This window comes from Puma concolor, chromosome B2 (genome assembly GCF_028749965.1).
Source record: "Puma concolor isolate L17-30 chromosome B2, mPumCon1.1.hap2, whole genome shotgun sequence".
Taxonomy (NCBI): Eukaryota; Metazoa; Chordata; class Mammalia; order Carnivora; family Felidae; genus Puma; species Puma concolor.
The window spans coordinates 8,977,090-8,993,116 of record NC_141671.1 but is presented as its reverse complement, the minus strand read 5'-3'; the positions used below and the strand labels follow the sequence as shown (position 1 = coordinate 8,993,116).

The following is a 16,027-nucleotide window of genomic DNA, read 5'->3' as shown; positions in this document are numbered from 1 at the left end:
CTCCCCAATTCGTCTCTTATTCTTGTATTCTGTTTTCCAGCTCACTTCTCTGAACCTCATTTTCCTAGTTTGTAATGTGAGGCTCTCTCCCTTAACACTTAGATTCTTCTTGAGGGTTGCATGAGGCAGCACATGATGCCTGTGGAAGTTGCTCTGGAAAAATCTAAAGCAGAATAATTTCTAGAAACATGGACAGTGAGCTGCACAGGACCACCCCTTAGTCTCCCATCTTTTGTCTTATTGAGACTTTTGTCTCTCCCCCGCCGCCATTAGAGACTTAGTATAGTGACTTGGGTATTCAGGATCTTGATGTGTGGGGGTTGAAATTTGAACCCTATAAACTGGAGGTGAAAGAATGTATTGCTTGTTTTTTAATAGTTTATTATTCTAACATGCAAAACCCACAAACTTTCCCTTTTATCACCATTTTACAAGTGGATGTATGAAACAACTAGAATTTAAAATCGGAAAATGATTTTTTCCCTTACGTTTGTATTTGCTAATTTTCAAATCTACTGAAGTTTCTTCTCCTGTCAGCTGGGTGTAAAAAAAATTGCACATAGATTGCAGCTTTTTGGGGGGGAGTTTTCAAAGAAATTTTACTGTTTTCTAATAAAAATGTAAATATTTGGAAAAGAAAACTTTTCTACTGATGCATTTGGTATTACCCTTGTGGAATTTTGGTGGGAAGTACTACTTTTGGGGACAGATAGTTCCTGCCATAGTCACGGACTCTTAGTGCCAGAATCGGCCTCAGGGTTCGTGTTGTTTTACCATTTTCCTGTCTGTGTGAGAAAATTAAGGCTCAGAGAGGAAGATTTGTCTTCCTGTCAGTTATGGCACAAGCCGGGCCGCCAGTCGAGGTCTCTGGAGCGTCAGTTTGGGGTTTTGCTCCTTGAAGCGGCCTGCCTCTCAAAGCCCCGCTTGTGTTCTCGGGAAGAAGGGGTGCAAGCGTGCTTGTGCAGGGAGGCCCAGCAGACAGACCTGGGTCCTGGGCGCCCTCCGCGCTTTCGACGCTCCGGCCTGCGCGGTGGCCGGCCGCCGCCACGTACAGCGGATGCACAGGTCCTCTTGGGGGCCTGTCTTTGAACCCTCACGAGCAATTCTGAATGACTGGGTCTTTTTTTTCCCTGTCGTTCTAGTGACCTGTGACAGGGATGGCCGGAGGATGTGTCTGCAGACTAACTGTAGTCTTCAGCTAACCGTGACATCCTGTTTATACACCATGGGTTAAAACCACTTTCATGTGGCTTCTGAGATATATAGGAAGGTTCGCAAGACTTTAGAGACAGCTACCACAGTTGTACTTTTCTTCCCCTTTTTGTGGACTGGGAAATTTCTGGTTATTTAGCGCTACGGTATTTTTTTTTTTTTGTATTAGATATTTGTCTTCTGTTTAACTCCTTCATTATAAAATACGGTAAGAAGTTTAGAAACCACAGAGAAGTGTACAGGTTAGTGAATTATTTTAAGTCAGACATCCCTGTAGCTACCACCCGGTTGCTTAGCCACGCTGGAAACCCTTCGATGCTTCCCGCCACGGCTGCAGCTTTCTCCCTGCGTCCACAAGTGACCAAGCGCTGCCTTGACTTTTGTAAGAATCACTTCTTAGATGGCTTTATCACCCAGGTTTTCTGTTTAGATGATAAAGTTCAATCTTGCCCATTTTAAAAAACCTTGTATGTTTTTTTGGAGCATATATATATATATATATATATATATATATACATATATATATATATATTCACTTCTGTGCATTGGTAAACTGTGGAGTTACTTAAAGGAGAAATTGACTGATTTCAGTAGAATTCAGAGAAAAATTTCTGGAGGGAAATGGAACTTCAAAATTAGCCACAGACATTGCCTCTAACCTTTGTAATTAAAAAAAGCCTCCTGAGAACGACCTGTTTTGTTTGTAAGGTAAAGCGAAATGGACAATTGATGGGATTATGTAGTTAAAGCAAACCAAATCTTCTCTCTTCTTCCTTAGCATGTATAATTTTGCGTCCGGAATATTTCACACTTGCTACATTGAGATCGTTCAGTAACTATTCGTTGATTATATAAAAACGTCTTAATTGTGGCAGTCCTGTGTAGCGTCTTCCTGTGCGCACACAGCTTTTCGGTCCTCCTGGTGACACTGAACACAGCCTCCGAGGCACCATGAGCACATTCTCTTCTCTTACGTGCCTCTTGGAGGGAGTACGTGGTCCCTTTTTGTATGACTGCTGAACTTTCGTGTCTTCACAGTAGACGGTGGTGGGAATGAAGAAAACCTATTTTCTTGTGTATTACAGTATGGTTTCATGTGTTCACGTCAAGTTGCTAAATGGTGAGTGCCGTCTGCTGGGTTATTTCACTCGATCGTTTCCGTTGATGTTGGTGTGAGTGATATTAGCGTGATGGCAGCATGACTGTGGTCACATTTGTCCTTTGGCTGGCACTGCAGAAGTGGAAGCTTGGTGGCACTTTCTCCCACCCCCCACCGCCCACACCCACCCACCAGTTGTTGGTATTCGGGTGTTTTCACATAGAATGGGGGGGCCGTGTCTGTTTCGCTGAGGTTTTGCTTGCTGGAACTAGAAGTGAGCCCTGTCGCTCCAGGATTCTTCCGGGCCCAACTATGTTAGGTGCTCTTGTCAAATAATTTTTTTTCCCTCGTGAAGTTATAAAGTAGTTGCATTTGTTATAAATACCATTCTTATCTGAGGTCAGATTAATCATAAGCAATAGCTGTATTACTTTTGTGAAGATGTAAATAGAATTGTATTTTTTATGAAGGAGTGAGGGAAGGGACAAAGTAGAGAGTTGAGGGGAAAGTTGTGCTGCTTATAATCAGTAAGAAAATAATTCTTAAGAGTATGATAGTAATTCTTATGAATTGTTTATTTGATCTGTGAGAGTGAAAATCGTGTTAGGATTTACTATAAAATTCACGTGGAAATAAGTGGTGTTGGCACTGATCACATGTAGTTCATCTGATTGGATCATCTGTTTCTGACGTTGAAAAAGATTCCTGTTTAATGGTAGTTTTATTAAAATTTAAGAGACATAAACATGGCTGTTAATCACAACTTTAGTTAATGACTCATCCTAGTATTATTTCCTGGTCTTAGGTGTTCTTTCAGAATTTACTGAATTGCAAGAAGGGGTTTTGTTTTTAAGTTTATTTATTTAGTTTTGAGGGAGGGAGAGAGGGGGCAGAGGGGAGGGGCAGAGAGAGAATCCCAAGCAGGCTCTGAGCTGCCCAGAGCGACTGAGCCAGCCAGGCGCCTCCCCCCCAAGAAGTTTTTTGAAAATGTATTCGAAGGTGTGTAAAGTGAATCACATCTAGGCATTGCCCTTGAGGAGCTCATAGTTTCGTAGGGGGAGACATGTCTGTTGCAGGAATTACAGTTCTAGAAGTCAGTGCTGAATGTTACAAATCGTTTGTTGTAGGAACAAGTACATAATTTAGGACAGTGATTTTTCTGAATTAGCTAGTTCACTTAGAATATGTTAAGAATGAGTTGTTTATGGTGCCCTGATAATATTCTCTACCTCTTGTCCCTCCGGTGAAACCTCTTGATTATGCAGGAGTTAAAGCTTGCTGAAGCCCACTTAAGGCAGGTTTGAAGAAAGTTTCTCTTCTCTTGCCTCTGTTCTGTAGGTGGGGATTCCATATTCCATTACTGTATGGATTAGTCAAGGAGACAACTCTTACTTTTACCTGGGCATGAGTGTCTCTTGGTTAGCCACTTTTTATTGTATTATTTTAAATTAAGAAAAAAAATTTTTTAACGTTTATTTATTTTTGAGAGAGACAGAGACAGAATGCTAGTGGGTTAGGGACAGAGAGAGAGGGAGACACAGAATCTGAAGCAGGCTCCAGGCTCTGAGCTGTCAGCACGGGGGCCCCATGCGGGGTTCGAACTCATGAGCTGTGAGATCATGACCTGACCCCAGGTGGGACACTTAACCTACTGAGCCACCCAGGCGCCCCTTATTGTTTTATTTTAAATAACAAAGTGCTTTTCTGTTACCCCCTCCAGAGGATCAGCTTTTACATTAACTAATGCCTCTTTGGATAAGTGACTTTGAAAAAGGCACGAAAGGTTTGGAAATCTTGTTAAGGAACTTTTTATAAGTTTGTGATATTTTTTCATTCAGACTGTGTAGCCAATTCCAAAATCCAGTGGATCTCCCCCAGAAGCCAGGTTGGGATCTAATGGTACCCCAGCTCAAATTGTATTCAGGATGGACTAGAAATAAGCCCATGTGTGCATTTTCCTTCTGAACTTTGATTCCTTTAGTTCAATTTTTAGTTGGAATCAGAACTGTATACTTCCCTATTCGTTCCTCAAAATATAACCTAGATTTCTGTTGTAATTTAATTTTTGTTTTTCTTGGTAAATGTGATAATTAAAGTACAATGAGATGTGCAAATTGGACAGTGAATTGAATAAATGTAACAGCTGATCTCTTTTCACTGTCAGTTTTTAAAGGTCTTCTGATATACTGATAGACTCTTGAGATTGCTTTCTTTCTTTTTCCATTTTCTTCTTTCTTTTGTTTTTTTCCTCTGTCCAAGGGTATTACTATCTAAAGTGTTTGCTATGCAGAGTGTCAGGATAGTGATCTTAGGGGAGGTGAACTAACAACAGGTTTGCTTTTCATTTTATGAAATGAATTCTCCATAATAGGAATACATCTGTCATAACTTTAGGTTACTTTTTGTGTTGGTCCTTTTAAGGAAGGAGTGTCTTACTTACTTTAATTTAAAAGCTTAACAAGAAGGAAATGATTGATTTGAATGGTAACTGCTGTGTAAGTCTTAAATGCAGTTTTAAAGGTGGTGAAGTATCATGTATATAGTGGTCAGATTTTCTGAGCTTCACTCCTCTTACTTTTTCTTGGATCTCAAAGTTACAAGGTACAAATATCATTGAACCTTAAACTTCGTAATGTAGGGGAGGAAAAAAGAAACAACCTTTGTGTGTACTTTCTTAGGTTCATCCACTGGGGCTTGGGAATCAATCTGATAAAAGATGGATTAACAGGGGGAAAAAACCAAATTTAGGTATGCAGGGGTAGTTCATGAGGACACGTGACCTAAGGAGGGGGTTGCAATTTGGAGATTGTATGCCATCTTAACAAAGGGCTAAGAGTAGAGAAGAGCTGAGATGAAGGAGAAAGGGTTTGGGGTTCCTTGGAGAGAGGGAGTTTATGGTAAGGTGATCAGAAATACGTGGGAAATGAGGGTTGTTTAGTAGGGTTGGTTATGCAGATATGAGATGGTTTGAGTTGTCTCTGGAGTAGTTCTCTTCCTGATACTGGAGAGGGTGATGCCTTCACACATGGAGATTTATGTTCTTCATTTAACCTAATTGTTGGGGGGTTGGGCTCTTTTCCTGAGCCTGCTATTTCTTTCTCCTTTTTTCTTTTTTAAGTTTATATATTTTTAGAGAGAGAGAGAGTGAGAGTGTGCATCAGTGTGGGAGAGGCAGAGAGGAGGAGAGACAGAATCCCAAGGAGGCTCTGCACCATCAGCACAGAGCCCGATGTGGGGCTTGAACCCTGAGATCATGACCTGAGCCCAAATCAAGAGACATATGCTTAACTGACTGCACCATCCCGGTGCCCCCTGAGCCTGCTGTTTCTTAATTGCTTTTTGCTCAAAATAATCTTCTTGTCAAAGTGCTGCATTTTGCGGTGGCATATTCTGGCCCTCTTCAATGACTAAACAAAGTTCTGGGTGACTTGTAGCATTGTACCAGATTTTAGGAGGCTTACTTAACCTTTATTTGAGCCTGCATTAACTTCTTCCTGTTTGAACTCAGAACACTAATATTCTTTTGAAGTAATTCATCAAAAATCCTAGTATTAAGGTATGTTTTTATAACATATACAACATGTTAGTATAGTACTACATGTGTATGATTTATATATGACTGTATATATTTATGTATCTGGGTTATCGCCCTCTTTTTTATGCTGGTGAGTTCTTCGATTAAAAGTTTTGGTGGCCACTTGATATCTGATGAGCCTCTAAGCATATACTGCACACACATTTCATTAACGAATTTGTGAACATCATATATATATATATATCAAGTGAGGCTGTTGATGGTTATCATTTATTCCAGAGGTTTCATAGATCCATTGTGTAACAGTTAGTAGTGGCGGTGGGTGAATTGAGTAGACAAGCTAGAAATGACGTGTTGAGAGGTAAGAGCCAACACAAAAGGAAGAGAAGAATCCATCTGTGTGGCTTCCCAAGATGATTTATCACTGGGCTGCACGGCCTTAAGATCTTGGTAACCCTTGGCTACCGACATCATTATGTTGAAGCAAAGGGCAGTGATGGATGACTATCAGTTCTGTCTTTACCTTGGGCAAGCTATTTCATCTTTCTGAGCCTCTGTTTTCTCTTTTATAAAATGAAATCACAGGGCTAGAAAGTTTGGGGTGTCTCTTACAGATGTGAAATTCTCTGTCTGCAGTGCTGAAGGCAGTCAACTGCGGGTACAGTTGGAGTCACCATATTTTGCACCAATAGGAAATGCAGGCGTGCCATACAAATATTTTAGAAACATTTCCTTTGGAATGGTTACCTATTTTTTTGACCGTACATGGTTTGGGAAGTAGGCCAGTGTAGGGGATAAGGCTTCAGGAGGTGAAAGAAGGCAAATTTGGGTGAATAAGTGGGAGCTAATTAACGGGCAAAGACAAGTGTTCAGTGATTAAAAAGGCAGACTAGATGGGGTTTATCAATCTGGAAAATAACCATCCAAATGTGTATTCAAATATGTAACTGGGGATAGATACCTGCAGACATTCAAGTCCAGAGTAACTGGGGTTTTGTCTCATGATCGCAAGACTCAATGTTATTTTAACTAAACCTAGTTACGTCACCTGGAAAGCCAGCTTGACATGACATACATTTCCATTGCTCGAAAACTGAAGCCCCAATTTTGTAAGACAATTAAGCACCCCTACTATCTGGTTTCTAAAGCTAGTGGCTTAAAAGTTGTATCCAAAGCACTAAAAGCCACAGGTTTTTTTCTCTGATTCAGAAATTCAGCATCAGGACTCTTGGGCAGGATAACGGTAAGTCAGTCAACAGCAAGTCCATTCTCCCAGTTGTTTTCCCAAAAATTGTAGAATTATTCTTAATACATCTTGTTCTCTTGCATTCAGTCCATCAGCAAAATCCTCTACCTGTACCCGGAAGAGTGCCCAGGTTCCACCCACTTTTCACAACCTCCGCTGCTACCTCCAGGAACATGTCTGCCCGGTCTCCTTCCACCTCTGTCCCCTCATGGTTTACTCTCAGCACAGCACTCAGAGTGATCTTTGTCAAGCGTGTGCCAGAACAAAGTACCCCTCTCCTCCTTCCTCGACTCCTTGTTCCAAAATTTACAAGAGGCATCATGATTGTTGAAGTATATCATGCACACAGATCCTTATTTGCTGAGATATTTTTATGTTTCACATGGCTACATGTCTAACTATAAATACTTCAAATAGGTGTTCCCTTAAATATTTGCAGAGAATATTCAACATGCAGAGACTGAAGACTGTGCTTGCTTTGTACAGAAACAGATTGATTTGACTCTCTTTTTAGTGCTGTTATGTGGAAGTTTTTATGAGTATATCCATGTGCATTTAGAAAGGTGAAAGATCATGGGGCACCTGGGTAGCTCAGTCGGTTAAGCATCCGATTTGGCTCAGGTCATGATCTCACGGGTTCGAGCCCCATGTCGGGCTCTGTGCTGCAGATTCTGTGTTTCCATCCCTCCCTCTCTCTTCTGTCAAAAATAAATAAACATTTAAAAAAAGTGAAAAAAAAGAAATGTAAAAGATCAGATATATATCTAAGAAATACTTTTTCATGAAAGAGAACTTTGGTTGAAGACCGAGTCATTATTAGGAGTATTATATCGATGGAGCATCACATCGAAGGGGAGATGGGCGTAGTAGGAAAAAAGAACACGGAGAGAGAAACAGCATTTCCTCCCTGCCTGCTTCTTGTGCAGAACTGTGTTTTTCTTGATTTTATTTCTTGAGTGTATTACTCTGCTATGAGATCGTTCACAAAAAACAGAAAAACAGGAACTGTCGAATACTGTTTCTACTTTGAGGACATTCGATACATTATAATCCCCATAAATTTCTGTGTGGTTTTAATCAAGAAATGTTTGCTCCAATTTTTATTACACGATCGAAACCCAAGTTGGATTTCTATTCTGAGATCTGGTGTGCAAGGAACAGGGGATCTTGGGTGCCCATCTGAGCTCCAGCACCAACTGAACGTGTGAACATTGGGCTTCAGTTACTGCATCTTCTTGACTCTCAGTTTTCTCATTTGCGAAATAAAGCAAATGATACTATGTGATCTTTATTTTTTACGATTTCTGTGAATTTTAAGGTTCTGAACAAATTATCTCTTGTATTTAATAGTTGACAGAAAAGAGGGAAAGGTTTCTTTATGTTTTCTGCATCACTCTAGTGCTGTAGTCAAGGATATGCCTCTAATTTTAGAAGTGTGTTTCAGGAAAATAAGGATGATTATAGTGAATTAGCTTTACATGTAATTTTTATTTTAACATTTCAAGGCTATCTAAAATGAAAACATGGAAATTCATGCTACCTTAAACTTTCTTAAGGTATTATTGTTACCAACGTTCATATTTTGAAGGATAAAAGGTTTTAAAAATGTGTCTGTGCTGAGTACTTTCTAAAGAAATTGTTTTATTGGCTTTTATTAACTGGAACAAAGCTCACTAAACAAAAAGAACAGGATGTAAGAAGGGAATGTTTAGAACAAGAGGACTCAGAGAAATTGTGTTCAAGCCTTTGCTGCTTTATTTGGTCACATATAAAATGAGGCATTAACATTCCATAACGGGGCTGTGATTTTTGCTTTGATTCTAATTCTGGTCTACCCTAGCATTTTAAGTCCAAATTCAATAAAAGCATGAAATAATATTCTAAATAAATCACTTGTTCAAGCATCTCTGTTTTGAACTTTTCCTCTTAATTTTCTGGTGTTGTGCTTACTCCCTGAAAATCAGCCTTGGACTGTTTTATGACCTGGTTTAGTGTTTATAATGTCACTGGAACATTTTCCCTGGATTGTTGTACATATTGGCTGTACGGTTTTCAAATGTTATGGAGCTAACTGCATAATGGTTAACCCGATGAAGTGCTGTGGGAATGCCGTGTAAGTGCTGATACTGATGATTATTGTTGTTAAAGTATAGGTGTTGGTGGTGATGTTACCTCCTTTTTGTTTTCCACACTAGTATTTTTATCCTGTGGAAATGTTTCTATAGCTCTAAAGAGCCTTAAAGTTTTGTACTCAACCAGATTGTCTCCACACCTTTCGGGACTATTCTATCCAGGGTTACCAACCGTCGCATTAGCTTCATTCCCAGCTGGCTGACTTGAATGTCTGGAAACCCGATAGGCATTTGTGGAACCTCCGATTAAGTGTGTCCTGTGTGAATTTGTTGCTTTCTGTTCCAGTCCTCAGCCAGCTGCTTCTTTGGGCCAAATCTGACCTGCTTCCTATTTTTGTAAATGGAGCTTTATTGGAACAGACACACACACACACACACACACACACACACACACACACACACACACACGTAATGTTATATATGATTGCTTTTACATTAAGGTGGCAGAGTTGAGACTCTTCCAACAGAGACCTGTGAGTAGCAAAGGCTAGGGTATTTACTCTCTAGCTCTTTATATAAGATGTATGCTGGGGCGCCTGGGTGGCGCAGTCGGTTAAGCGTCCGACTTCAGTCAGGTCACGATCTTGTGGTCCGTGAGTTCGAGCCCTGCGTCAGGCTCTGGGCTGATGGCTCAGAGCCTGGAGCCTGTTTCCGATTCTGTGTCTCCCCCTCTTTCTGCCCCTCCCCCGCTCATGCTCTGTCTCTCTCTGTCCCAAATAAATAAATAAACGTTGAAAAAAAAATTAAAAAAAAAAAAAGATGTATGCTGATCCCTCTTAGACTCAAAACCTTGGCATCACTTTGGATTCCTCCTTGGGTTTTCCCCAAATATATTTAAGAGGAAAACCCATCTCCTTTCCTTTAATCTTTCTTTTTTCAGATCTTTCACCTGCATTCAGGTCCTCACATCCTTTAGCCTAGAGTTTTAAATAAATTTCCCCACCTCTTGGCTCCTTCTCCCCTTATGTTTCATTTTATGTCTTGCCATCAGCGTGATGTTCCTAAGATTTGGTGCCACTCTTTGTCCGCTCTGCCACCAGAACACTTCCCCATTCCCACTAACTTCACTAGAAACTCCCCAGCCTCTCTCTTAAGGTTCCTTCCATAATATAAGCTTTGCCAGTCTCCCTCATACAGGAATTCTGTAGTGTAACACTTTCCTCTGACGGTCTTGTCTTCGTCCATGTGGGAACAACCGCCTTGGGCTCTCTGTCTCCATTTTCCACCTTCTCCTCCTACCGTCCGCCCTAAAACCCCCCTCAAGTTTGTTTGGAAGTGTTTACTGTCTGTTTCTGTCTGCATATTCCTTTTCCCTCCCTGATACGTGTATGTATAGCCTGTGCCTCTTTCCTCACTAGTGGCATTTTATTTGATGCTGTGTTGTTGATGTCCTTTTACGTCTCATCCGTTATAAACCAGAAGCTTGTTGAGTGCACAGTGCGTGTGTTCCCTCAAACTCTCAACATCATGTCTTAGGCGTGCTTAATAATTAAGTAATTGAGTCACATTATAGGAGGCAGGCCTTCTAATTTGAATGTAATTATTGGTGACCTCACAGACTCCCTTGGATGTTTGCAGTGATTCTGGGTGTTAGAGGGAATTCTTGAGGAAACCAGATGTCACTTCCTCATGTAGATTGTTAATGTAAATGGAAAGATTTTTTTCGTCTGATAAGGTATTTCACATTTACCGCAAGAAAACTGTTTGTGTGCGGTGATGTGTATGGTGCTGATAAACACAAGTGGAAGCAGCAGGCAGAGCCAGGCAGGAATTCTCTTGGATGTGGTAAGCAATCTACCAAACTCAGATTTTTTTGATTCCGTTAGCACGTTCCCCCCAGCCCCACCCCCAGGATTCCAAGAGGAAAAATTACACCAAAGCACTCTAATCAGTTACTGAAGTGAAACCCTTACAGATGATGTTAGAATAGTCTTTTACACTCTGCTTATCCGTTCATTCAGTCATTCCCTGCGTTCCTCCCGGAAGGTTTTGATGCGGCTGTCAATTCCAGATAGCTGGTTCTGTTAATCCCAGGGTTTTTGGGGGGGCCTCCTGTTCTGAGTTTGTTCTCTGGAAAAAGTTGAGAGAAACAAAAACAATGTGCCAGGTGTAGAGACTTTTCACTTCACAGTGGTATGTTCCCGAAACTGGGCTGCTGATACCCTTAACTTCCTCAAATGGTTTTAGAAACAGAGATTGCCAGGGGGCGGCCAGGAAGACAGTTTGGTGTATAAAGCGTAGTACCCAAGCATGTGGCAAAAAAAAAAAAAAAAGGAACAAAGCATCACTATATTCCAAAACCCACACACTTGAAAAAGAATTAAAGACTTGAAAATGTAATTTTAATTGGGCAAAGGACATGCATAGTTTCTAGGAAAAGATATCCGCTCTGCTGGGTTCACCACTGTTTTCCACTGTTTTCTAGCATATAGTCAGTGTTTGCTGTATACACGCATGTGAGATAAATGAGTAACACAGATGCATAAAATATATCCCAACCTTCTTCTAAGTAAAGAAATGCTTCATAACTGGAAATGTATGCCTTTGAATCGGCATTTCTACTCTCTGGAATTTATTCTAGGGAAATAATTAGCATAGATTTCACATTTATGTTTCCATAATCGTGGAACACTTTCTCAAATACTCAAAGATGTCTATCTGTCCATCCACATGTATATGTACATATGTTGTTAGCATAAGTTAGCATAAGCACTTAAGCTTATGCATAAGTCTCCAGGGAACAAAACTGGGAGATATATGAATTCCCAGGATAGAAAGGGTATTATACCTTCTATTTCTTTAACTTTTGTTTGATTTTTTTAAACGTATATTTTATTTTTATACTGATCAAAAGACTGAGAAGTTATAGAATGAGTTTTAGGTACATTTTCATTAGTAATTAAAATAACTTATTTGAATGGCTAACTTGTCTATCTAGAAAGTGTGTTTTTTTAAGTTTGTTAATTTTTAGAGAGAGGGAGGGAGGGAGAACAAACGGGGGAGGGGCAGAGAGGAGAGACAGAATCCTAAGCAGCCCAGAGCCCAATGTGAGAGGTTCAGACTCCCGGACCGTGAGATCATGACCTGAACCGAGATTAAGAGTCAGAAACTCAACTGACCACGCCGCCCAGGGGCCCCTAGAAAGTGTGGTTTGTAAGAGTGCTTTATATCCTTAAGAATTCTGTGGAAGTACATTTTTTGGTTTTGTATTGGGATGGTAACGAAAGACATTATCAGGTTGGAGTGCTGTTGTTGTGTCCTTTAATGGTGTGATCAATGGATGCACAGTTCAGAAGTCTTACAGTGTTTTCTTGCAGCAGTTGTAAGAAAATCCAGCTTCTTGGTAGAATGGCTTCTTATGATTTGGAGAACTTATATGCACATACATCAGTTTCCAAGGGTCTACTTGTGAGCAAAAGAACGACACTGTTTTTCTCTTCATCTTTCTAGAAAAGCTCAAGAGGAGAACAAGAAAATTGTGCTAGCTGGATGTGTTCCTCAAGCCCAGCCTCGGCAGGACTACCTTAAAGGACTGAGTATCATCGGGGTAAGCTTGTACCTGACGGGGAGGACAGAAAATCCTAGGTTGTTGAAACACGTGATAGGCCCACATTTGATTTGCTCTTTCTGTGTTATTGACAAGCTCTGTTATGCATCCGACTACCTGTCAACACACTTCCCCTGTTGCCGCTGAAATTTTGTCATGTCTGTGTAACTTTTTCACCTTAGCACAAAAGAATGTTCCAGATTTTCTTGTTGAAAACACCAAACATTACGAAGCCATGTATGGGATTTAGGTCCATTACTAACCCCTGGCCTTTGTCTGCCTGTCCCGTGCTGCGTTTTGCCATGGTGTACGTATCATTGTACTTTTCCCATCCCACGGACCCATGTCATCCCTCCAGCACACAGATGCCTTTTTCTGGAACGCCCCACTTCTGGTCCCTCTCACATCATGACTGCAACATGATTCGTTCCGTTCAGCTTCCTCTGACCCCTGCGCGGCCTTCCGCAATCCTGTGCCTCAGTTCCTGGGTCGCAACTCACTATACGGTTACCTGTCATCTGCTCTCTCATCACAGCATTCCACACAGTTGTGATTTTACCTTGACTCTGAGAATTTTTTGATTAAGGCCACCTTTCTACTTAAATCATTAACTTTACAGGAGAGCTTTTCAGTCTTTTTTAAAACTCTAACCATGTTACTCCAGCCTTTCCCATGATGCCTGACATACAGTAGGCACTCAATAAGTGCTTGGTGACCGGCTGAAGGAAAGAATCTTCCTACTGTATTTTGGTCATTGGCATGCCTTCTTCCCTGTGGGGCACTTAGCATTGTGAAGTCAGGACACTTCCTGTCTGTTCCCTCTCTCATTCTTTGTGGCCATCACTGTTCACAAAAGGCCCAAAGGTAGCTGGCCTTCAGTCGGTATTTGTGACCACATGGTGGTACTTCGTCCTCCTCACCACCCTCCAAGGGCTGTACTCAACCTGCTCAGCAATCTTCTTTTAAAGTAGGCTTTGTTGATTTTTTAAAGAAATATAAAAATTCAGTATGCGCATAAAAAAATCACATGAATAATTGGCACCTGGAATGAGGTTTATTGGATTTTTATTTATTTTCTATACTACTGACAAGTTTTGTTTTCTTTTAAGATTTTATTTTTTTAAGTAATCTCCATACCAATGTGGGGCTCGAGCTTATAACCCCGAGATTAAGAGCCGCATGCTCCGCCAGCTGAGCCAGCCAGGCGCCCCGTTATCGACAACTTGTTATAGTGTGTTCTCAGTGTAATGAACTTGTTTTCTGCTGTCGAGTCCTTGCCCCACTAGCAAATTTAATAATCTGTGAGCAAACATTCTTGTGTTAAACAGAACCTGAATGTTTGAGAAGTTTAGTTTGTTTTCACCATTTGTCTGTTTACTTTATGATTTCTCCTGGTTTAAGGGATGAAATGAATATGGACTCCCAAGTTATGTTTTCAGGTCAGACTAACTTTCTCCATAAACACAGTCCTGCTGTGTTAGGGAAATAGGAAACTCGTTAGAATTCGGATTCAGAGATGGAACGTGGCAAAAACATAGGATTCCTCTTAGATTTCACCTCAAGGAATTCAGTTATCGGAATAGCATAATTTCTTTAGTATGACAAAGCCTCTTCTCTGTGTACAGTTTGGTACCATTTTCCTGAACTCCGCTGTGTGCAGTGATGGGCTCAGAATATGTTAGGAGGTAGGGGGGATTCTAAGGGAGGATGCCCGGTGCCAGCAATGGGGAAGATTATCTCAGGGGTGATACCGTCTCGTGGCTTTGGCGACTAATGTCTCTTTCTTCCCCCATTTAGTCCAGTATCTTTTGCATTCTGTTTCCTAATCGCGTTTAATTACCTCAGAAGTTCTTAAGACTTACTTATTTTGCCCCTTTATGAGAATGGGGAAATAAGGTCACATGTTTTAAAAAGGGAATACAAGGAATATTCATAATTCCATCCCTGAAACACAGTAAGTATAACTGCTTATCACCTTCACTTTTTTCCCCTCATTGTGTCCCTCGTCTGTTTCTTTTTAATGTAAGCTCTATGCCCAACGTGGGACTTGAACTCATGACCCCGAGATCAAAAATTGCATGCTCTACCGACTGAGCCAGCCAGGCACCCCACCTTTAGACTCGTGCACATTTGACTTACTGTAATCTCCAAACCATTTTTATCCTTATGTCTCCATGAGCTTTTAAACCATTTAAATCTTGTGCTCTCTTCGGTATTACGTGTACTAAACCGCTTTAAATCTTGCATTAGCACTCTATTGAAGGATATGCCATCATTTACTTAACTATTCTTGTTGGATATAAGGGTTTTCTAGTTTTTAGGAAGCATACGTCATATATCGATGTCCACAAAGGGCTTTTTATTTTAATTGCAAGTCAGTATATTGTGAGAAGTTTCCGAAAGTGGATTCACACTATTAGTGACATTGTTTGAGTTGTAAGTTAATTGTGTCTTCAGTAGTTAGTGTTCCAATGAAACTATGAGATTCGACTACTCTTTGTAAACATCATTTTTAGAGCAGTTGTTAAGTGGCAGCATGTATATAACATGTATCATAACTGACTGTATATAAAAACCTTGTCCATAAACTGAGGGTTGATGGTGGGGGGGGGGCGGTGGGTGATGGGTATTGAGGAGGGCACCTTTTGGGATGAGCACTGGGTGTTGTATGGAAACCAATTTGACAATAAATTTCATATATTGAAAAAAAAATTAAAATAAAATTAAAAAAAAAAAAAAAAACCTTGCCCATAGAACCTAAACTTTAAAAAATCTGGAGTAGGAAACCAAAATCATCTATAACTGGTGTTTGAAAAGACCTGTTTCTGAAGATAATTGTTAGAATTGCTACAAAAGTGGAAACCTTCTGAGATAGAGTGAGTTTCCCTGAAATAAAGAAATGAATTAATTGATTTATACAAAGAAAAAAATTCTGAAGTATAAAAAAATATGAAGATGTTTAAGTTCATTGACTCAATAGGAAACTAGTTTTTGAGGGTGTTTGGGATTGTATTGCTCAGTTGATTTACAGACCGAACGAAAACTGATATTCCTTAACAAAATTCCCCTCACAGAATATCTGTGATGGAAGGGCTTTAACAGAAGGGGAAGAAAGAAGCCTTGTAACTGCAGTAGGAGTTTTTGTCGTCTGCTAGGATTTGTCTGTGTCACCGCGCAATACAGGGAGGACGTGTTGATTCTTTCGACCAAGTGATTGAAATAAAAAGCTGCCTTTAGGTGGGGATCAGTGGGTAAG

The 16,027-nt window shown here is 40.4% G+C and overlaps 1 protein-coding gene across 7 annotated transcripts in view; it reads left to right on the top strand.

Annotated features, from left to right (window-relative positions):
- Positions 1 to 16,027, top strand: part of CDKAL1 (CDKAL1 threonylcarbamoyladenosine tRNA methylthiotransferase) — a 705,830-nt gene that overhangs the window by 159,388 nt on the left and 530,415 nt on the right. For all 7 annotated transcript variants that reach the window (XM_086706145.1, XM_086706146.1, XM_025916964.2 and 4 more), the window contains one exon: positions 12,675 to 12,771. In XM_086706145.1, coding sequence (XP_086562271.1) covers positions 12,675 to 12,771 — 97 coding nt within the window. The remainder of the gene's footprint in view (positions 1 to 12,674; positions 12,772 to 16,027) is intronic.